At 43.3% G+C, this 24,538-nt stretch overlaps 1 protein-coding gene across 1 annotated transcript in view; it reads right to left on the bottom strand.

The window, feature by feature from the left end:
• Nucleotides 1-777: 777 nt before the first annotated feature.
• Nucleotides 778-24,538, bottom strand: part of ARL8A (ARF like GTPase 8A) — a 37,420-nt gene continuing 13,659 nt past the window's right edge. The window contains exons 2-7 of the mRNA XM_028735770.2: nucleotides 13,288-13,368; nucleotides 11,902-11,975; nucleotides 8,689-8,782; nucleotides 7,774-7,841; nucleotides 3,494-3,564; nucleotides 778-2,892 (exon numbers count right to left, since the gene is read on the bottom strand). Coding sequence (XP_028591603.2) covers nucleotides 2,843-2,892; nucleotides 3,494-3,564; nucleotides 7,774-7,841; nucleotides 8,689-8,782; nucleotides 11,902-11,975; nucleotides 13,288-13,368 — 438 coding nt within the window. The 3' untranslated portion in view covers nucleotides 778-2,842. The remainder of the gene's footprint in view (nucleotides 2,893-3,493; nucleotides 3,565-7,773; nucleotides 7,842-8,688; nucleotides 8,783-11,901; nucleotides 11,976-13,287; nucleotides 13,369-24,538) is intronic.

Below are 24,538 nucleotides of genomic sequence, written 5' to 3' on the forward strand. Positions count from 1 at the left end.
CATGGTGTCCTCAAGACACCTGCTGGACTTCAAGTCCCATTACTGCTGACCATTGGTCACACTGGCAGGGGCTGAAGGGTGCTAGAGGGCATATTGGCCACCCCTGCTCCCCATAATTTATAAAGCTCACTTGTGGACCTGTTTAGTTACTGTATTTAAAAAAAACAAAAACCAAGGTGCCTCACGTTTGCTTTTGTTCCCAAGCAGCATAACACAATAGTTATGCTTGTTCTTTTCTGGTGCTGCAATGTCCTTTTTAAGATGCGGTGACAATAATTGTTCACAGTACTCTAAATGCAACCACACCACAGATTTATCTAATCTAGCTAAAGATTTCTGTTAGCAACGGCTTTGTTTCCATTTCCTTGCCTAGTAATTCTCAACTGCACTTGTCTTTTTCATTGCTGCTACACAATGCGCTGACTTCTCCTGTAAGGTGTCCACTGTCACCCCAAGATGGGCAAGCCCTAGCCAGTTCAGTCCCCATCAGCGGGTGTACACGTAGGTGTGTGGGTGTGGCAGGCAATTTGCCAAACATGAATCCTGGCAGGTGAACACATCTAAACATACGAGAATTACATTTGCAAGCCTCCAAAGATAAACTCCGATTTCCTTGGTTTGCTGCCGTCATCCTGTAGAAGCGCCCCAAGGCCATGAAGGTGCCACTGGAAAAAGAAGGCTGATCTCCTGAGTTTGAAGCAGAGCAAGCTCCAATAAAGTGAGTGAGAGAGACGACGAACCAGTTAAGAGGAAATAAGTTCACAATGCAACCACCACCAACACAAAATTGTTAATTTATTGTTATTTAGGAGGCAAAAAATGTACTGTTACAAGATTCATTTCCCAACAGAGAAGGTCAAAAAATGAGCCAAAAATATATTTTAAAAAAGGAATAATGACACTTTACAATTCATTAAATTAAAAAAAAGTAAAATATCTCCTTGTGCAATTCTGTGAAAATGAGAAAAGAGGAGGGGGAAAGATGCAGTTAGAAAGCCCCCCCTCCCGCCCTGAAGGGAGCAGCTCCGTGCAGGATAGGGCCAGGCAAGGGCAGGAAGGGCCCTGCAGTCTCACACCTGTCCAAAGCTTAAGTGGGACGGGGAAGACACGGCCACATGCAGCCTGCTGCCCTTCACAGGGAGACAAGGGGGCTAGCATACAAAGCCTTTTCATGATCCTTCCCATGACCCCCTTCCTGGACCCTGTTGAGGCTGCTGTAGATTCCAGGGTGAGCAAACACCAACACAGGACAATTGCCAACTCCGCTAGGCTGGATTAATACCCCTGACCAGGAATAGCTCCTCCTTGCTACCACAGCCCTTTACCTATAACCTCAAGCACCCTATTGCCCAGTAGGGTGTGAAGCAAAGCGTCTCACACACAGCCTTGTGTGCGCTTGAGAGAACAAGAATGCCCTCCTTCTACTCCACTGGTTTAACCCAAGACCAAAGCCTCACACCCTAACTTGAGGGACAGGCAAGTGTGTACGCTCAAGCCCTGGGCTCAAGGAGGGGGACACGCTCAAGGTTAGGAAACTGAGGGACAGCCCTTGCTCCTAAGGACTAGGCTGTGGCCTGCAGAAACACCTCCAAACTGGGCAGAGCACAATTCCTACCCGCTATGTCCTCCACTCTGAAATTTGCAGCAGTGGGATATAGGATTTGAGGGAAGCGCCTTATGCCTTGTCCAAAGGGCTTTGAAGGGAACTCTTGCATAGATGTCTCCTCCCACTGTCCCTCACGAGCTGAACAGGCCGCAAGCATTTGGCATGAGTGGGAGGCCCAGTAACAGGGTCATGAGAAACCCAGACCACTCCAGATCTGCTATCTTGCTCTGGCAGCACACAGAACCCTGGGCCCTTATTCTGCCTTCACACAGTCAAGGGATGTGCATCATCCATTGCCTACTTCTGTTCAGGTGCTGACCAAGAGAAAGACACCAGACCGAGAAGGAATGTGAGCACAAAGGCTGCAAAGCGTAAGTGCCCAGCATCCACCAGACATGCCAGTTCATCAGGCAGGGCGCAGAGGGAGATGATACTGGGGGGGGGGGGGTTGGGGAGCAAGCTGAGTAGGAGCCAAAGCTCATGTACAGAAGGTTCAACATCTGTCCACTGGGAAGCATTTGCTCCCCAGGGCTCAGCGGAAACTGGGCAGGAGGAAGAGATGGCCTCAACTCTCCTCTATAATCTCAGACCATGAACAATACTGCTCTATGAACCTTTCCCAGGGGCTCATCCCCTAACCATAGTGCTGAGCAGCTTGGGGCAGCAGAGAGGGGAGAGACCCCTGGATCCTGTTGCAGAAGGAGAAGGGAGGGGCTTGAGGTGGAAAAGAAGGAGGTCTCTTGGGGGAAGATACTGCCAAAGCCAGGGTCCCCTCCAGCAAGATTCCAAGTGCCCCTGACTCCTCGTAACATTCCCAATACTGCGTTTGGTACTTTCCCCACCCCATCCATTTGCTGCTGCCCCACCCGCACCACCCCCTGCGACAGCTCACAGGCCCCATTTGATAACAGCAAAATTGCTTAAATTAAAAAATTAAAATATATATACATATATATATATATATATACTGTACACACACCGACGACAACAGAACAGTGCCAAAACCAGAGTAAGGAGCAAGGGAAAGGGGGAGGAGGCAGACAGTTTCTTTACAATAAAAACAGGAGTTCAATCTCAGCAGAAGAGGAATCTGGGGTCCCCTAAAAATACCCATCTAGGGAGAGGGAGGTGGGCGAGAGGGTTGGAAAGAGCAGGAGATGGGGGAAGAGAAAGGAGGAGGTGCGTTTGGGCTTTTACAATGGCATCTTCCCGATCCAAGACCTGGCCAAAGGGCTCTCAGCTTCGCCGGGATTTTGAGTGCTGAATAAGCCACTGTAGGGTGATGTCTGTCAAACACAAGATACGGTTAATGACCATCATGAAAAATAGAAGTTGCAGCGAGGTGCTTAGCTAGAGGTAAGGGAACACAGGGGCCTCACAAGAGATTACCAAATTATGAGCCAAGCTCATAATTCACTTCTGTAGCCCTGCTGCCAGCAGCCCAACATGTTGTCCTGAAGGGAATGACCTTTGCATGTGAGTGAACTTTTTCTCTACCATGGCTTTCAACAGGGGTGGGGAACCTGTGGTCCTCCAGGTGTTACTGGGACTCCAATCCCAACTAGCCTGAGCCAGCATGGCCATCAGGCAGGGAAAATAACAGCTGTATTTCACCAACACTCAGAGGGTCACAGTTTCTCCACATCTGGGCCTACACAAAGCTTTCTTGCCCCCCTAATTATTTATGGAGGGGGCAGACCCCAGGGGCATTCAGTGCCATCACAGAATCAGTCCCACAGTGCTCAAAACACAGGAGAGCCAAAGAGCATAAGGAGAGATCTCCCCATGGGCAGTCTAGGTGTCACTGTGCATTCAAGCCCCAACCATTCCCCTTAAAATTGTCAGGCACTCTGACCCTACAACCTCCCCCTTCCCTTCTACACTCACCAATGTTGTCCTTTTCTTTGCAAGAGATTGAATAGCAACAGATCTCTCGGTCCTGGATGGCAGACAGGTTCCTGAAGGAAAAACAGAAGCACAAGAATGTCAGGCTTCCTTGGGGAAAGAACTGCATACAGAGAAAGGCATCCACAATGAAATGGGCAAAACGTGCCTCTCTCCCTGCAGCAGTGACTCCTCTACATTTCCCTGCCAGTCCCATGTATAATATCCCACTTACAATCCAATGGGGGCCTATACATGTGGATTCCAACACCCACTCATGGATATATGGAGGGTCTGGAAGGCATTACAGTGGGTTTGCGAATGTGATCCGTGCAGGATGCATGTTGACTACCCACAGCATTCGCAACCCACGTCTGCGCACCCGTGGGTTGTGAGTCAGCGCTTCTGCGCATGCGAGACTGCCAAAACCCGGAAGTAACCCGTTCCAGTACTTCCTGGTTTTGGGGGTCCATAACCCAAAAAAACGCAACCTGAAGTGGCTGTAACCAGAAGTATGACTGCACTTCATTCTCTCAGAAGACTGTCTGAGCTCACCCAAATAGACAGCTACCGTCAAACTATTATTTCTAGGTTATCCAACATTTCCACAAGATGTAAGGGAAATCTATTCCTCACAAAACCAACATTTATTGTCACCTGTCTTTATTCCCCTTTAATTCCTTCAGGAACTCCAGTGCTATTGCATTGCAATTTTGTTTATTTAGTTATAGTAGTCAAGATAAAAGCTGGCCCTTTTCTATAAAACTAAACAAAATCCACACTTCGTCTGCATATCTCTATCCTATTATGCCATCGACTGGTTTCTATTCAGAGTTTCTTTAGCAATATATTTCAGACAGCTGCTTTCCTTTCCCCTCCAATAATAGCTGAAATTCAGTTTTTTCATTTTTTTTATTCTCCCCTCTCCAATGCCGCCCCAGGGCATTGGGTAACAGCGCCCACTCCTTGGGAAAGGTGCTGCTGTGCAAAAGCACCCAACAGCATGTGACAATGTGTATACATTGTCAGGAAAGACAATGGGAAGGGGCTTGACAGGAGGGGAGCTGGTGACTCCCGTTTTTGGTTTGGCCAGCAAAGCTAGCCCCAAACAGCAGCCCCATGTGAACAAAGCACCTCAGCTCGATCTCCTCAGTGGTGAACAGGGGGGTTATTACTGCTGGATGCAAGTTATCAAAATGTTAACCCTGGTAGACAAATAGCATGGGAGAAGGATAGCACAACTCCTGTCTAGGTCTTATACACATAACACATTTGAGAATTTTCTTTTTCCTCTCTCCAGTTCCCTTCTAATCTTCCAAGATGCTTGTCTTGAACCAAGCTTTGTTTTCTTGAATTGCGCCATTTTAGCACGTGACAATCACGAAATTCCTTGACCTCCGTTCAATCACATTATCCAGCCAGTACCATAAAAAGGAAAGATGAAAACACTGGCCTGCCTTTGGCGCCACCCTGTGGTACATCACAAGGCTCCAAGGTATTTTTATTTTTATTTAAAGAAAAACAACAACAACCTGATATCAAGTCCAAGGTTTCCTTGGCTCTTTGCATTTCCACTAAAACTTAAACAAATTCTGAAGCTCCATATCAATCATCGATCCAACAGAAATGGTAATGTGTCCTATGGCACCTAAGAGACAGGCAAATCACTAGGCATGGCTTAAGCTTTCACAGCTTAAGCCTGTCAGACACACAAGTTCTTCCTTGCATTGCACCCTATGTACAGAGGAAAAAGCACTGTAAACCACAAGGCATATTGTACACCTCTGACATTCCTATGTAAAATGCACAGTACTGAAGTTTGTGGCCAGACCTGCTGTGTTGCCAAGAGGGGAAATATTCCTGAAGGCTTGTACTCTTCTATACCACTTGGGCACATTCTGCATCCATGATTGCCAGGATGTTCACTGGTGGATTTGTCATGGGCTGTAATTCACTCAGGAAGCCATAGGGCTGGGCAATATAGAGTGGTACCAATATAGATACAGTGGTACCTATGGATGCGAACGGGATCAGTTCCGGAGCCCTGTTCGCATCATGAGCAGAACGCAACCCGTGTCTGCGCGTGTCGCGATTCGCTGCGTCCGCGCATGACGTTATTCTGAGCATCTGCGCATGCGGCGAAACCCGGAAGTAACCCGTTCTGTTACTTCTGGGTCGCCGAGGGACACAACCTGAAAAGATTTAACCTGAAGCATCTTTAACCCGAGGTATGATTGTATATCGTCCAAAACCGGTTTGTAGTCAACATTGTGATAACTGTTTCATAATATCTGAACTGGCAATATATCACAAATCATGATGTTTGTGTGTGCTATGTAAAAAATAGCAACGTGGGAAAAACTGTGAAGCTGGTCATTGCTTCTCTCATGATTCCTGCCACCCCGTTGCAACAATATGTTAAAGGGAAGTAAAAATGTACTTAAGTACTCCTAAGTAGTAGCATCATTAGAAGACATCACCCCAATCTTAAATATCTATCTGCCGGGGGGAAAGAAAATAATGGGACTATGCCTTACGACAAACACAGGTGCCAAGTCCACTCAAGCAACACTATTACCAAACCTAATATTATCAACCATACTGTTGGATGTTTATTCAACTGCTCAACTTCCAGTGCAACATATACCCACAGTTCAGAAATATGGTGCCTTCTAGATAATGTTGGAATCCACCTCCTATCAGCCCCAGGCAGCATGGTCAATGGTTGGGGTGATGGGACTTGTAGGCTAGCAATATCTGGAGGGTACTACGTTGGCTATCATTGCTATGACCTCTTGATAATGCCCTTCTGCTGCCCACATAAGATAAACAGATCTGGCTCTATATATGAAAATGCACAGACATAATTCGGACACAGAAATGATTAGCACTCGGAAACCTAAAGGAGAACTCTCTCAGAACACACTCCTGGTGACCTGAAAGTCAACATGTCTACAAAACTACTTCAAACTACTCTAATATGAAACACCAGGATTAGATTTTGTAAGTGAGTTTGATTATATTGCATCTGTGGAGCTGTGGATTTCTTCTCCCCAAAACAAGAGTAGAATTGGCATAGCTAGAAAGGTAGGTGATAATACTATGACAACCGGTGTGCGTGTTATTTCCACACACTCTCTACTGAGAAAAACATTTCATGCAGTTGACAAAGCTGGCTCTAGTCCACAAAAGCTAGTGCCACAATAAATATAAAGGGCTTTAAAAGGGCAACACAAGACTCCATGTTGTTTTTCCTGCAGCAGACTGTAACAGCTACCCTTCTGGAATTTATGCCATAACCTTGTGAAAGGAATTAAGGATCTGCATAGCCCAGCAGTGGGGGTGGGGGACCAGACCTATGAGTTCAAAGCAGCCTTAAAAAACAAGCAGATGTCTCCCCACTGTCGTAACAGCAAATTTCCCCTTTAAGGAATGCAGCAAGAGATCCAAATTACTGAAGATTTTTACAGCTGAAGAAATAGATGCCTTGGCCTAGTTCTCTTTTAGTAACTTGGTAGCAGCCTCTCATCTGTTGGAAACATGTGCATGTCTGAGGGAAGTAAGTGAGCAGTCAGAAATGCAGCAGCACTAAAGCAATCCTACAGCAGCCCTGCCAGTGCTGACAGAGCATGAGGTCATACCTGCTCCTTAAGAGAGCTTCATACAAGCACTAGCTCTCTTCCAGCAATTTATGTTATTGGTTATTTGCAGATTTATAAACCACTTATTCTGATATGGCAAAAAAATGGAGATGGGGGCAGTGATGCAGGTTTTCTGGAAAATTTTTGAATTCAAAGTAGGGTGATTTGCATTGGAATTTTTTCTGAAGCCCAAGACAGTGATCTAATACAGCATGCTTCTTTTACTTGCATTCAGCAAACAAAGCTAGAATCTTGCTTGCCTAATATCACATTTGCAATTGTCATGCATTCATTGTTATTAATGAACTTATGAAACACTTTTCTGCAGAAAAGCAGTGCAGAAAATTTCACTTTCCACACCACTGAGGGAGACACATGCAGATTTGGCAATGGGCAACAAAATGTACAGGACTTCTGATTCATTCAAGAATGCTGCTGTGATCTAGGATTATGATCTTTCAACCACATCAAACATATCCAGATCCAATTTCCCAAACTCTTAAACCGACTTGTGTGTATGAAAACCAATCAATCAGTGCAATGTGAATGCCTCAGACAAGCTCAACAATGGTTCTTTTTGAGATGCAAAAGCCCACAGTAGGCAAATACCTGTAACTCCAAGTCCTAACAGCAAATACTTACATCTTCTCAATGAGCTCCTTCTCATCCAAGGCACCAGGCAGATCTCGCTTGTTCCCAAGAACAAGGACCTGCGAAAGAGAAGAGGGTAGATCACTCAGTCCACGGCTCACATAGGCAGCTCGCATCTACCACTGGGTCAGCCAAGGGTGGCTCCATTGGTTATGATGAATAAATCCTCTATAGCCATGGTTTCAATAGAACGGACACCCTTGAAGCAAAGCATTTCCTTATAATCCAGGGGAACTTCTTCTAAGCATGGAATCAGAAAAGCCAGGTCTACATCACAGGGACAACAGACAGCACAAGAGCTTCAAACTACACGGTCAGTTCCTGAATACAAGGAAAACACTGGTGAAATTAAGATCAGCAGGGTTTCAAAAAACAAAAACCTAGCCAAGTATGTCAATTACATATTTTCCTATTCTCTAATAAGCTTTTTTTGTTGAGCTCAGCTGCAACGTATGTTGAAAAGGACTTCAGATTCTCTGGTGGCAGACAGACTTTGCAGAACAAGGGTATTTTCCCATTTCATGGATGGAATACAATAGCAAGCACCACTCATTTGGCTCATCCCAGACTTTCTCACTTCAAACTCACATACATTGTACCCTCAAGGACTCACAGCATTAAGATAACAGTGGCAAGTGGCGCGTCCTTTATCAAATGGTGCAGTAATAAATTTTCTATATTGCACTCGACAGTTTCCCTGTTCTAACCAAACCTTTCATATCTTGGAAAAGAGACATCCCAACGACAGTCCAGCAGAGCAAAGCATGCAAATAGAGAGGAAGAATTTAATCCAGAGTCTGGTCTGGAAGGCTTGCCACTAATCATCCACTGCTAGTTATGATCCACCACACACTCATACGGATCTGTTTGCTTACTTAGCCTCTCTCCAGAACTGGAGCAACTTACAGGGATGCCCTGGAGCTGTGGCTTATCAAGCAGGTTGTGAAGTTCGTTCTTTGAGGCTTCAATCTTCTCCTGGTCTGCAGCATCTACCATGTATCTGGAATGAAACCAACTACATTAGCACTGAGGTCAAGAAGCAACAGGTGCTATTGCATGGAGTAGCCAAGCCAGAGGAAGAGAGCAATCTCCAGAAAGCAAGGTGGGTTATCCTGAATCTTCATTTGAGTCCCAGCCACTGAATATAGGGTCCTAACTAACCACTACCTTGCATTAGATTCAATTACTCTCCCCATCCCATAAGTAGGGGGGATTGCAATTCTGAGACCACATACTTTCAGTGTGGCCACCATAATGCTACACATCAGTCAAAATTTGTAGAAATCCTTTTGGTTTGCAAATTTTTTTATAAACTGGTGAGAGGGATAGTGTTGGGTTTTGTTTTGTAATCTGTGTGGATATTTTTTTGCCTGGGGATGGGGATAGACTGATTTTTACTGAAGAGTGCAAAGCACAAAGAGCAGATCCATGCAGGTGGGATTAAGTTTAAGATTTTTATCAGCCATCTGCCCACATATGTTTAAATTCAAGAGAGCTAAAAGTTGGGGAAGGGGCGGTTGGAATCTGCTGAAAATATTTTGTTCAAGATACCTGATTTTGTGTTAGAGGAAAATTCAGCATAACAAAGGGTTTGGATCGTTAGACCCACTGACCATCTATTACCAATTCCTAAGCCACCATAGAAATAATGCCCTTGCCACTGCCAGTTCTGATTTCTTGTGGCACAAATTGCTGCTTGTGCCACTACCTTAATGGGCAATCCTTATCCCTGCCCTTTTCCAGAGTGCCTCCAATGCTCAACACAAGAAGCTGCGAGGTGCTCTTGTGCAATGCAACAATTCAGCTGCTCTAACTGCTGGTTGCACAGCAGGAGCTTGGCAAACCGCATCTATGTTAAATTATTCATCGGGCAAAATGTGCTAGGCTGGCTCACCTAGAAAGCCAGCAGGCAGGGAATATGGGATGCGGTGTGCAGATTTCCTACATGGAGTTTTTATGTTATAGTAGATATTGAACAAGCACAGAACATCTGAGAAGCATTCGATAATGTGGAAATCTACAAGGAAATACTTCTGCAACTGAAACAGCATACACAGTACGGGGTTTCTAACTGAGCCCAGCTTGTATTGCCTCTGGTCATTGGCAGTGGCCATCAAGGTAAACCCAGCTGAGAAGTGCCAAGAATCTGGTATGAAGCACGCAGAAGCCCAGATCTAAGGAAATTAAAGAGCCTCTATTCTGTACATGCTGGTTTCTGCCATTCCCCAGTTTCTGCTGAATTATGTAAGCTACCCCTTAAGTGCCATGTACAAGCTATCTGGAAGAAGCATCTTTATTTTCTGCTTTTGTTATTTTGCAAAGTGTCATGTATATTGAAGACACTATATACCCCTCTTAACAGTTCTGAAGGAATAAAGGCTTCCCTTCACCCTACATTTGTGTGTATATAGCTTTTGAGGTACACATAATATAGCTTTTAATGCACGCATTTCATGTTTAGAAGACCAAACCCTGCAATCTGGCAAGGTAATTAAATATTCTTACGAATGGGGGCCTCAGAGAGAGAAGATGCTTCTGAAAAATGGAGATCATAAAAGCATCCGACTCTCAAGGAAAGTAACTGCTTCTTGCAGCAGACTTCTTCCTTTTCAAAAATCACCTGTCTATGAATACTAGTATCCAACTGTCTATACCAACACACATCTTCTCCAAAACATGGCAGAGAAACCAGCTTATAGTCAAGGCTGTGTAGTTTGTGCATGTACTCTGCGGAGGAATCGCAGGTCAGTGGTAGAGCCCATGCTTTGCATGCAGAAGATCCTGGGTTCAAATCTGCGGCATCTCAGCTTAAAGAAATTTGCTGCTAGTGAGAACAAACAATTCTAGGCTAAATGCACGAACAGCCTGACCTGGTATATGGCAGCTTTCTAAGGAATCCCAAGGGTGTTTTTTTTTTTTTTTTTTTTTTTTGCTAAAAATAAATATATATTAAAATCTATGGATTGAATAAATGTTAGAATTAATGAATTTTGTTTGGTTGTTTTTTCAACCTCTCTCTACTTCTAGTAGACACGGGGAAATGAAGAAACAATACAAGGCACTGAAGCCACATTCCCTGACCACTGGAAATTCAATCCTTTCCAGTCACTCACCAGGCAATCTCCAGATCAGAGTCTTGTGCCAGTTTCCTACCAAAAATTGCCCTCCACCTGGCTGTTCTTCACTCCCTGAAGGTGCTATTCTTCAAAACAGAATTGGCTCGTTTTTAAAAGGCATACTTATAATCAGGTGTAGCCTGGCCCTTTGGCAGAGGCGCTACAGAAATACTTTGTCTTGCTCTATTTCAGCCCAAGAGAGGAGAGCAGCAGAATGGCTGAAGGTTATTCCGTCCACCCGTACCAGGTACACAAAGGAATAAAGAGGGTTTCACAAAAAGCAGCACCAGCAGGAACTGAAGAGTCAGCCAAGGACACTGAGATCTTTCAGAGACAGCACAGAAGTCTGCAGCTGTCAATAAAAGGCCCTGCCCTGCCCCACAGCCTACTGACAGTGAGGGTTTGAACTGAACGGCTGCCTGAAGAACCTTCCTCCTCCTGCTGCCTTCCATGCAGTTAATCAGATTCCACAAGCAACCCTTTGTGTCAAAAGTGGCCTGATGCAGAAGCGGTGCTTTATTTGCAACTTTATTTGGTACAGTGTAGCTTAAGTGCAGCCATCCAGTGGTTATTTGTGTGTGCAGTAACCCTCAGAGCAGGGGCACTCACTTATGGTTCAAAGGCAGGTAGGATCCCATGGAGTCATTGTGACATTCTATAAGAAATAAAGAATGGATTTATGGAGTTGTAGTTCAACAACATCTGGAGAGCCACAGGTTCCCCAGGCCTGATATAAAGGAACCCAGCCTGTGCTTAGAAGTGAAGCCACACCTGTAAGGTAGGTAAGAAATCTCTTACAGTTCCAAACGTGATCCAAGAGACAGTGGAGATGTCCTGAGGAACAAAGAAGCCTCATCTTTGCCTGAGTTTATTGGACTGATTTGATCCCACCACCACCACACGGCTCCAGTGTTCAGAGGAAGCCTAGGACCTGTCTTGAGAGTAGCGCACGGCAATCTCAGAGCTTGGTGACAGACTGAGAATCGAGGCAGGGAATACTTACACTATGGCACTGACTCCACGGCAGTACCGCTCCCACATGCTACGAAAACGAGGCTGGCCCCCAATATCCCAGAGCTGTGGGAAAAGAAGCAGCAAGTTAAAATATGGGTGAGGACTACGATGTGAGAATTTGCAAGCCCAAGCATACTCTTTGACTCGCACATACTTGGCCCCATTGCCTGCTCTACACTTTCCCATGTCTTCATTTTATGCATGGTCATCTAACAGTCTCTCCACAGCCCACACTCTTTATTATTAAGGGAGCCATCTGAAGCGCTACCTGAAGATTTCTGAGAGCCTTGGGTTTCTGAGCAACAGTGGTACAACAATGGCCACTTCACAAAAGCATTCTCACACTTACAAATGCTGTAAACAACCCAAGTATTCAAATTACAGTATTATGATGAATTAAAATTTACTAGGATTAGCACCACAAAACTCTTGAGTGATGGAACTGATTTCCAAACTAATTAAAAAATATTTGCAGTGTTTTCCTGGTCAAAACACATAAATGGAACTGAAGGAGGCGAACAGTCTACTGTTATATTTAGAAATCCTGCATTTAACCAGACACACTCTACTGCCACTACTCTGCTTAGGCAATTCCTTTTAGGATTTCCACTAAACACCTACTCCTCTCTCTAACAGGAGCAGAGCTAATCATTCAAATGATACACAAAAACAATAGGGTATCCAGCAATAGTGAGAAAGACCACCCAGAAATTCACATCCACAGTTTTGACTAGAAGACACCCCAGAATAACCTTAACTTATATTGTAATTGATATATTGTATACTGCCTTGTTATCCTCAGATGAAGAGTAGTATACAAATTAAACAAGCAAACACTTCTATATTTTGTTCTCATATGTATCTATAAGCAATCTTTTGATTTAAGAGTGGTTTACAAAGAGTTATAAAAAATACAAAATTAAACACATCATATAAAAACTGGAGAAAATATTACAACCAGAAGCAGCAACCAGTTTAGTGCTCAAATTGTGCTGGAAAACAGGGCACCATCAATAAAATAAATTCACAAGCTCCACTCCAGCACCATTCAGTCTGAGTTAAACCTTTAGTCTAATAACTGCAGGTGAGGGAGGTGGGCCTTGTCTCTCCGCAAACTAAATTCCCCAATAATTTGAATATTGAACCAATTTTAAGAAAAACTTATCGGAGCATCCCAAGAGTCCTCTAGAAAAGGGGTTGCTCAGCTTGGCACCCAGAAACCAGTTTGGTGTTATGGAAACAGCAGATAGTTTTAAAAAGCTGGTGTTAATTCAACCCCGTCGATCTGCCTACGCTTCCTTAAACCCCTAAGCTTGCCTGCAGCACTATGTTGCAAATCTAGCAGCACACCTGGCCAAGACATACTGCATCTTACCTTTATAGTAACATTTCCCTTGGTGATCTTCCGCATATTGAAGCCCACTGTTGGGATCATATCTTCATTGAACTGCCCCGACTAGAACGAAATAAAAATAGATCAGTCTTTCATATGGAAGGCTTGGCTGTTTCTGTCTACCGTGTTCCACCTTGGCTAATCAAGCTCCCCTGAGAGAAGGGAAAGCGATGAGATGTGTTCACTCCTAGAGCGAAAGTAGTACCTATTTAGCATCACACATTTTGAGCACTTTGAATAATATACCAGAATAATACTTGAGGGTTACTATCAGAAAATATTACAATATTTCTAAACTGCTTTTCATCGTGTAAGATTCCAAATATTTTGGAGGTGGTGGGGAGAGAAAGAAACCAGAGGCAAAGCCTCTTAAGTAACACACCCTCCTGGCTACCACTGAATAAATCATGGTTGGTTCTACACAACCATATGCTTCACTGGTAGTAATCAGCTGTTATATATCAGGTATTCACCCATTCACCAAGTGCCTTCTTTGTTTACATTTAGGCACCATGTAAACACTATTCTTTTTGCTTGAGCATTTGGGGTTGACACTTGCCAGATAGATTACAATTTGCCTTTATGGGGCTTTAGTGCTGCCTTGGGGGCAGTATTTGGAAGAGAGTGCAGGATTTTTATTTTTAAAAACAGCTTTGTTGTTAATAGGCAGTGTTTCAACATGTCTGTAATTAAACTGTTTCTCTGCTGATGAAGGTTGAGAGAATTTATGAGGAGGCAGATAACCTTTCGCTGGCAAGCACTGGAAACAAAATGTGCAGGACACACAGACACATCAGTCCTGTTGACTGCACGGACCAGAACAACATGAAGCATCTTATAGATTGGAAGTGCTGAAACAAATCAAGGGTGTGTGGGTGCAGAGAACGTATAATTTCTCTATTTTGTGCAAGGTTTTCTTCCTCTCCTTCATTGTATAAAGATAAGTGACAGGGAAGGTGAGATGTCTTTCAGGAGAAATAACCTTATTAACAGACAGAGCCAATACTCAGGTTATACTATGAAAGAACATGGGAAATGAGAGTGCTGCTGGCAATGTTTTTTAAAAGAAAAAAGAAAAAGAATGATACTCAAGGGTTGGATAAAGTTACTTTAATGAGAGGTGTTCTTTATGTTAAGAACGCAAGTAGCAATAATGGAAGCTTGCCACCTTGGCCATACAGTTATCTGCATGTCAATTAATTTGGTCCCCACGGCCCATTCCATATTTGGCTTCTGCTGAGACACAGCCTATAAGACAACTTAATGCAATGTCTGACAAGCTCCCCGGGAACACAACTTGCATGCACCGGAACACAGGACATGAATTAAGAGCCAACAAGGAATAAGAACTTTCACTTATGACAGACTTGCTTTGTTCAGACAGCAGAAACCCTGAGCCAGCATGTTTTCACCCTTTTTTCCTCAATTTTGTTCTGTTGGCTTACATTTCTATAATAACTTCAGTATAGTACTCTGTGCTTTGCTCCAGCCAAAGTGCCTGCAGGGAATTAACTTTCACATGCCCATTGAGCAATTCTTCAGCACTTGCTGAGTCAAAAAGGTCTATTATATATATTCTGGTCTGTTCATTTTTAACACCCAAATTTCAAATTTTACCTGTTTATTAAAAGAAAGCTTTCTAAACAAACAGCAAGTGTGCTCACAGTATGTTGCAAATAAATACAAAACTAAACACCTGCAATTCCTATAGGAAGCACATAAATATGTACAGGAAGTGTGTGAACCTCAATGAAACATTAAGGGGCAAAATGGCAATGAAGGCGTCCAGTTCAGACATAACCCACCCCTGCTCCCAGCAAGAACACTTTATTTAAGGTTGACAAACTTAGAGCAGAGGAAGCAGAAAAGGGAATGGCAACATCTGCCCTGTGGAAAGGAATTATCTGTCCTACGTACAATGAGTTGCAACATTAGATTTCTCAATGTCACAAGACCTTAGAAATTAATATGTCTGTCAGCAGAGTTCAGCCCACTGCTGCCTTCTTTCAGTGATTTACGGTTTTAAGATTACCAACATTCTTAAACTTCTCTTGCTTTTAATCTGGCCTCCAAAGTTTTACGAGGCTGCGAGTCTCCAGCTCAAATCTAACTGTCAGCAATGAATTTATGTTAACTCTCTGATTAGAAAAACTGAGTGCTTTTAGCCATCAGCTTCTCAAGATATGACACATCAGCAAATCTTCCAAGGTTCCGAGACTCTTCACAAAGATTTTGTGCTTATTCTCCCAGCGTTCTATTTCAAAAGGCATAACCTGATACTGGTCGAGAAAATAACAGACGGCTCAAAAACAACAAGCTTCAAAAAAAGGCCAACCAGTACAAATTTCACCTGGGTTTTAACAAACCATGCTACTCCAGTCCTTGGGCCAAAAGGTCATTGGTGGGATGAGCTCAAGAATTCTGTTTCCCTGGTCTATAGCACTTGTGAAATAGGCTATCAAAATTACCTGGAAAATTGTGGGTGGAGTCAAATTTCAATATGTGCACAGTGTATGTTGAGATTCCAGAACAAAGAGATGAACAAATCATTTAGAGTTATGGGTAACACAAGAGGCTTTGCAGATACTGAGGTGAATGTTTGGCTTTAAAGCCTCAAAGAAGTGTGACTCCACAGGTAAACAGAAAGCTTGGCCTGCCCACTGCTGGATCAGACCAAAGGCCCATCTAGTCCAAACCCATGTTTTCACAGTAGCCAACCAGATGCCTATGGTAAGCCCACAAACAGGACATCAGCACGACAGCAATCGCCTGTTCACAATTCCTAGCAACTGGAATTTGTAAGAAAACCAACCCATTTATTATTTGAAGCATACTATTCTACTCACTATTCTACCTTGCCAACAAAGGTCCGTATAGTTAAAGCTATGGTTTTCCCAGTAGTGATGTATGGAAGTGAGAGCTGGACCATAAAGAAGGCTGATCACCAAAGAATTGATGCTTTTGAATTATGGTGTTGGAGAAGACTCTTGAGAGTCCCATGGACTGCAAGAAGATCAAACCTCTCCATTCTTAAGGAAATCAGCCCTGAGTGCTCACTGGAAGGACAGATCGTGAAGCTAAGGCTCCAATACTTTGGCCACCTCATGAGAAGAGAAGACTCCCTGGAAAAGACCCTGATGTTGGGAAAGATGGAGGGCACAAGAAGGGGACGGCAGAGGACGAGATGGTTGGATAGTGTTCTTGAAGCTACCAGCATGAGTTTGACCAAACTGTGGGAGGCAGTGGAAGACAGGAGTGCTTGGCGTGCTCTGGTCCATGGGGTCACGAAGAGTCGGACACGACTAAACGACTAAACAACAACAACAACAATTCTACTCACTGGGCACTCAGAATGGCTTCTCAGAACACAGATGAAGGACCTATTGGATCAGAAGATGGACAGTGACCAAGCCACGGTTTCACAGAGCTGTTAAAAGAGTGACAACCATGCTCTAGTAAACTCTATTTGGGGCTAGCATATGTGGAGCTATCCTTGAAGACAGACTGGAGTTCATTTCAGCTGCCAGAGTTCTGACAGATTTTCTGTATGGGACCACATTACACCTGTACTTAAAGATCTGCAGTGGCTACCTTTTCACCACCGAGCCCAATTCAAGGTGCTGGTTTTGATGTATAAGGCTCTGAACCCAATTACCTGAAGAAGTGCTTCTCCCCATACTGTCCACCCTGTTGGTTACACCATCTCTGAATGAGGTCAGTGAACCTGTGACATGCCAGAGGGTAACCTCAGCACTTACACCCTGGTTTTGGAATAACATTTCCCCAAGGCTTGGCTGGCACCAATATTATCCATTTTCCAGAGTTTCTAGTATGATCCTACAGGGCCTGCATTGGGACAGATGGGTGATGTGCTGCTTTGTAATCTCCCTGTTTTCATTTACCATACCGTGTTTTGTTGGTTTTTATTTTATTTTAAAAATTGCTATTATCTACCATGAGATCACACTCAACCGTAGGGTAGTGAATAAACTGCATAAATAAAAAACAAAATCCACACTTTTATCAACACAACTTTCGGGGTATTTTTCCTCCCTCAGTTTATTGTGACACACAAGGCTTAGAGCCAGAGGTCATGGTGCTCTCATATGACTAAAGAGCAAAAAAGACCCTAGCATTTGTTTTGAAACGACTCATACATGCACAGAGCAACTTTACTGTTTTGCCAAGAAGCGCCTGTTGAAATCTGGAGCAATTTGTTCTGTATGCAGACTATCATACAGATAGCAGAAACGCTGCTTCATAGCAGAAACTCTGCAAAACAACAACAACTTTTAGCTTGCCGATTAAGCAGTCTTTGTTTTCAGCTACAAATGTAGCAAGAGTACTGGAAACCAGTTCATTCCATGATAGATACGGAGTACAACTGGGTATCCAGATTTGCTGCTCCTCTTTATCTTCATCCCCTTGAAGTTATTTTGAGTGCTAGTTAGTCTATTGAATGATTGTTCAGAATTCAATTATTACTGCTGTTAGACAATCTGTCAAATCAGTGAATTTTGTGATGGATTTTAGTAGTTGTAAACCACTTTGGGAGCCAATGTTGGCTGAAAAGTGAGATAGAAATATAATTTATCTAACAAATGATCTAACTTGACCCAATACCCCTTTGCTCAAGAACTTCATATTTTTCATTTGGGAAAACAGGTCTTTGTTTACAAAAACCCACTTGTAGATTTCTGCAACTCTCCCATATTTGGATATGTACATATATATTTAAAAAAAGATTGCTTATTAATAGAACCAGTGAGACCAGCAACACAATGCTGTTGTGCACCTCTATCCCCTAAGACTGCTCTATTCACGGCTCCAGCCAGTCTGGAAAAGGATCCTTTGAGTGCTTTTCAGATCTCCCAGGGGAGGGTTCCTGAACATCTGCCACCTCCTATTTAGTTAAGAAAGGGGCAATATTTTCAGATAACTAATATGGGAACCAAATCTTTCTGATACAATAGTGTCCATCTGGTCTCAAATCTTTATAATATTTATATAGTATTTTGTGAAACTGACACTGACTCAATACTTGAAATAGTAAGGTTCAGTTCTTAAACTTTCCAGTGGCTTCCTGGGGTGGGTGTACGTTTGTGTAAAAGTATTATGTCCATCAACTTCCCTGTCTAATAGTTCAGGACTGATTCTGCACCCTAAGCAAGGGTTTGAACGTCAGCTGACACACAAGATAGTAAATATTAATAATGATGCCTGGATAAAAAAAAAAACCTGTCCACCTTTTGAATATCAATGCAGAATATTTCACAGTTCAAATGACAAATGGTAGCTATGTTTAAGAGCATGGCAACTAATTTCTAAGTAAAGTGCAGTGTCAGGGATAAGGGAAAAACACAGGGCCTTTTTTCTTTACATGGTTAATATGCATTACCCAACAGAGATGTGCTCAGTTTGAGTGCATGCGCTCATAATTTGTCATCCTTATTGGATAAATGAGATCAGGCCAATCTCGGTTGACAAATTCATCGCAACCTGCTGAGTCACACTCAGTTCAAGCACACCACTGAGCATTTGGCACCCCTGAAAATATAAAAGGCATTTCCTACAAAAACGGAAAGCACAAAACATATGAAAAAAACCCACTGTGGTGCACAGCTTCATACTGCACACAAGTAGCTGAAACAAGAGAAGCAAAACTATGCTAAGGAAAGATTATACGTCTTTGTAGAAACACTTGCCAATATGTTTCCATAAGCCAAGGCTTTTAAAAAAGCAATAAAGAAAGGCCTACAAATACTGGACAGCACAATTCAAAATATCAAGTGTGATTGGAAGGGAGTGCACACTGTGTGAAAGGCTGGCTGTTTTTGAAAAACAAGGCCTTGTGAACTCCAACAAAGATATCCCCTTCTAGAATTTTAATCTGGAAGAAATCCCAGGCTCAGAGACACTACCTGCTTAGACTATTCTCAACTGTTAGTGGTTCCCCACTCCCACCCCAAGGATTCTGGAGAAGGTAGTCTGTGATAATTCTTAAATCCTTATCTTCCCTCACAAAACTACGGTTCCCAGGAGTCCCTGAGGAATGATGCCTAAGTCACTCTCAGTCTCTGGTGTAGATTTATGTTCTATAGGTTTAATGCTGAACAATGCAGAACTAAGTTAGCCCCATTCTCCAAATGCTTTAACAAATATGACCTCTTATCCCCACCGCATAGGCAGGTCAGTTCATTTGGAAGGAGATGCACAACATTAAACAAACTCACACTAAAACATACTGTAAGAGGCAGGCCTTAAGCTGATGCCTGAAAGTGGCAATTTATCTTATGAAGAACAAGTTTCAACCACAGGTGTTGCTGTGGTCTAAACCACAGAGCCTAGGACTTGCCAATCGGAAGGTTGGTGGTCCCAGCTCCTGCCCACCTAGCAGTTCAAAAGCACATCAAAGTGCAAGTAGATAAATAGGTACTGCTCCAGTGGGAAGGTAAACGGTGTTTCCGTGTGCTGCTCTGGTTCGCCAAAAGCAGCTTAGTCATGCTGGCCACATGACCTGGAAAAACTGTCTGCAGACAAATCCTGGCTCCCTCAGCCTATAGAGCAAGATGAGCGCTGCAACCCCAGAGTCGTCCGCGACTGGACCTAACCATCAGGGGTACCTTTACCTTTTATATTATTTAGAGATGCTTTTGGTACATTCTACCCAAAGGTTTGGGACAACAAGCATCTTCATATCATGGTCAAAACATGATGGACATCATCTACAAAACAGACCACTACTTTGGGTGTACTTTTATGATGTGTTTAATAAGTTTCCCTCAAACTTTACAATGTTACATCTATTTCTGAAAATAATACAGGTGAAGAGCTCTGATTCTGTATGAGTGTAGCTACTGGTCCCAATACTTCCTCCTTTCCCAATAGTCCCTCTTTATTTTTGCTTAAACATAGTGTTGTTGTTTTAAAATAGGATTTTCTGAAGCTAGAAATTGTTTACACACATGAACCAAAGCTGAGAAAGTTAAGACTTAGAACTACAGTATATAGCATAAAAAGGGATTGTGAATGTGCATGCTGAAATCAGTGAAGCAAACTGGGTTCCTAGCATTTTGTGCACACTAGGGCTGGATGATACATCAATATAATCATCCAAAACCGGTTTGAAGTCTGTATCATGATACTAATGACCTGGCAATATATCATGAAATCATTGTGTGTGTGTGTGTGTGTGTGTGTGTGGTGCAAAAACAACGAAGTGGGAAAATTGTGAAACCAGCCAATCTTTTCACATAGCTCCATCCTTATTTCAGACATGGTGATATATCAGTATATTGCAATCCTTAGCTGCTGATATATCACAATGTTGAAAACCAGCCCAGCACTAGTGCACACGAGAGCACCATTCCACCAAAATTTTGAAGAACCACATTTAGAATAGGATGCAAACACACGGAAAAGAAAAAGTTTTACAAGGGAGAGATAGGCTTTTAACTTGAATGCAACAGACCATGTTTACTTTGCCCTGCTCTTAACCACAAGGGGTATGCATGGAAAGAATTAAGTGCCACGAACACATATAAATTTGAATATGTCTTAACAGAGCACAACAGACTTACTTTTTTAAAAAGTCACAAAGGAGCTTTAAAGCAAGCATGTGGACATGCCCTGGGGGGTAATCATGCAGCACTGAGTTCTCATGAGTTGAAGAAAACAAGAGAAAGTGATGACTGATCACAACAGCAAAAATAGTCGCATGCAAATAGTAAGCAAGCTCATGCTAAAAACATATGAAGCAGCCCCAAGATATTTTAGCTGAACAGGAATACGTAAAATAATGTGCTTATGTGCAATGTAGAGTGCCTCTCTTCCTGTGCCTACAGAGTAAACACACAGCCTATCTTCTTACATTCTTAAGAAGAAAACGTTAGGCTTCTCTGGGCAGCTGTTAACTCTCTTTTTAGAAATTAAGCAATAGGCCTGTCTATGCAAAGCATGCACTATCACTGAACTACAGTCGCACACCCTTATCATCTCCCTGCTGCTTCAACGCAGAAGCTCTGAAGTTCGCATAAACCAAAACGCCCCAGCAAAGTTCATCAGCTGCCACCAACACACTGGCCCTTTTTCTATTGTAATCAGATTTTTCACAAAACTCACACATTAATACAAGACTGATTTTCTATATGAGATACATATTTTACACATTTATTCCATGAAGTTTGCAAATCTTTTTACCAAGAGGAAAATGGGTTCATCTAAGCCAGGGATGGCCAACTCCCAAGAGACTGCGATCTACTTACAGAGTTAAAAACTGGGTTCAGGTCAAAGTTGTTGAGCTTTTTAAAGAGGAGCCAAAGTTTTTGAGCTTCTTTGGGGGGTGCCAGTGATCTGCCAGTGATCTGCTGGTAGATCATGATCTACCTGTTGGATGTGCCTGTTCTAAGCAATCATCCCCCCTCTCACAAGCCCTCTAAATTTAGCCGTGTTGCATTCATATTGCTCTAATAGGTAGAGATATTGTTGTCTGCAGGAAATATCAAGCAGACAACTGTATCTAGTTTATTCAAGGATAGTAGTGATCTATCATGGCAACTTCAATGTGCACTAATTAAAGAGAGTTCACAAATTAAGAGAAGATGGAGCTTTGGTTTCAAATAAAACAGGAGGCATTAAAGTTGTGACAGTTTTGACTTCATATGGCCTGTAATGTGTCAGTCAGAATGGAACTAGTCTGATTTCAAGAGCATTCAAAGCTCATTATTAAAGTGGCTACCCTAACTATGTTAGAACCCTCCTGCTGGTTCAGACTGAAGACCTATCTAGTCCAGCGTTCTGTTTTTGCAGTTTGCAAGCAATGGGAAACCTACAAGCAGGGCATGAGCACGGCTGCACTTCCCTATACAGTGGTGCCCCGCAAGACGAATGCCTCGCAAGACGGAAAACCCGCTAGACGAAAGGGTTTTCCGTTTTGGAGGCGCTTCGCAAAACGAATTTCCCTATGGGCTTCCTTCGCAAGACAAAAGCCCATAGGGAAATCTCTGGGACAGCGGGGAAGCGCAGCGCGTCTTCCCCACTGTCCTCGGACCTCCTCCGAAGGCTGGCGGCGGGGCGGAGAGACCTCCTCCCGCCGCCTGCCTTCGTTTCTCCGCTATCCCAGACGGCTTTTGAAGGCAGGCGGGGGGGGGGGGGGAGCAAAGACTTTCGCCCCCCACCGGCCTTCAGAAGAGGTCCAGGACCTCTTCTGAAGGCCGGCAGGGGGCGAAAGTCTTTGCTCCCCCCTGCCTGCCTTCCCGGGGGCTTTTAAGATCGCCCCGGACAGCGGAGAAGTCCTCCGCTGTCCCGGGGTTTTTTAAAATGCTGGGGGTGGGAAGAAAAGCCCTTGTCCCCCCCCCCAGCCTTCAGAAGAGGTCGGGGGACAGACTGTCCCCGGACCTGGTTTGAAGTCGGTTTCCATAGGAACGCATTGATTGATTTTCAATGCATTCCTATGGGAAACCGTGCTTCGCAAGACGAAAAACTCGCAAGAAGAAAAAACTTGCAGAACGAATTAATTTCGTCTTGCGAGGCACCACTGTATACTATCTCTGATATTGGAGACAATATATAGCCATTATGGCATGCAAACATTGCTAGCTTTGTCCTCCACGCCCAATCCCTTTGAAAGCCATCCAAGTTGGTGGCCATCTCTACACATTGCAGTAACCTATTCCAGTTTAACTATGCACTGTGTGAAGGAGTAATCCATCTTGTCTGTCCTGAATCTCCCACCATTTAACTTTCTTGGATGACCACAGGTACTAATATTACAAAAGAGAGGGAGAGAAATTGCACGTAACTCTGGGGTAACAGTACACACACACAAAATCCTACAGCATACTATAAATCTAAAGTCGCAACCTTCAACATATCAGAACAGCATTCCAAGAGAGATACAAGCAGTTGTTGAGATTATTTCAGCCTTTGCCAGCACACACAACCTGATTTTGAGGGATCAAGATCAGAAAGGTGGCCAAAAGTCAATAGTAGTTGGTGCTTCTTACATCAAGTAATTAAATTGGAACCAGTATTTTACCTGTTTCTCCATCTCCCTCATAAAACTCCTTTTAATGTTGCCTCCAGATGTGGAGATAAGTGCACATTTAAATTTGCCCCCAGGTAAGTGCAGTTGAGCTGTCTCCTCTTCCTTCAACTTACAGAGACCCATTATAACAAAATTCAAGCCACTACCATAGGGTATTCCTTGACTAAACAGTCCTAGGTAGCACATGAAGTACCTTCTCAAAGTCACGCAAAATTTGGAAAGCTGCAATTAATGAGGTGCCACTGATATGCTAAAATGGTGTGCCTTTAGATTTACAGCCCATGGCACCTGCCACAACCATAATGCAATGATCTCGTCCCTCGGCCTTTTCTCATTTATTCTGACAACAATCCTGTAAGGCAAATCAGTATCATTTTCAATTTATAGGCGAGAAGCACAGTTCAGAGGTAGACTTGCCTCTCTGCAAGTCCATTTATAATCACCGACTTGAATCCAAGCTTTCCAATCCAATATGTTAGCCCAGCGATTCTTAAATGGGAGTCTATAGCATGCACTTTAGGCAATTCCCAAGACAACTACAAAAGCAGAGGGAACTGCTGGAAATCTTTCCAGAGTAATGAAAATGCACTCTCATCTGGATAAAGTTGCACTGCATATGAAGAGAATGCAAAAGTGGTGCTAGGTCAGTGTTTCCCAACCTTGTGCCTCCAGCTGTTTTTGGCCTACAATTCCCATCATCCCTTGCCACTGGTCTTGCTAGTCAGGGATGATGGGAGTTGTAGTTCAAAAACAGCTGGAGGCACAAGGTTGGGAAACACTGTGCTAGGTAACAAATAAGCATTGTTAAGTTTGCAAAAACCTGGTGTCACTGAGACAACTCTAGCTTTTGTGCTTTGTATGAATGTGAATGCCACAGTAAAGAACATACACGCCATTTGTCATGTCTGCAGGGCACATGCATTTCCAGCGTGATACTTGTCCATTTAAAATACGTACTCTAGAACAGAACCTAATAACCTTTTCTCCAAGTCCCAAAATGAAGAGCAAGAATCAGCTCTAGGGTGTTTGTCTATCAAGTTGCCTTATTCCAAGTATTCCAACATAGGGCCTGTTAATTGCAGTATTTGAAACTCCCATTGTTATAGGGGCGTTTTGTGACAGTTTGCGAGCAGTTTCTGAGCTCTGGGCATAGTACTGATCTTACGATTTCAGATTAAATCTGCCACT

Source organism: Podarcis muralis, chromosome 5 (genome assembly GCF_964188315.1).
Source record: "Podarcis muralis chromosome 5, rPodMur119.hap1.1, whole genome shotgun sequence".
Classification (NCBI taxonomy): Eukaryota; Metazoa; Chordata; class Lepidosauria; order Squamata; family Lacertidae; genus Podarcis; species Podarcis muralis.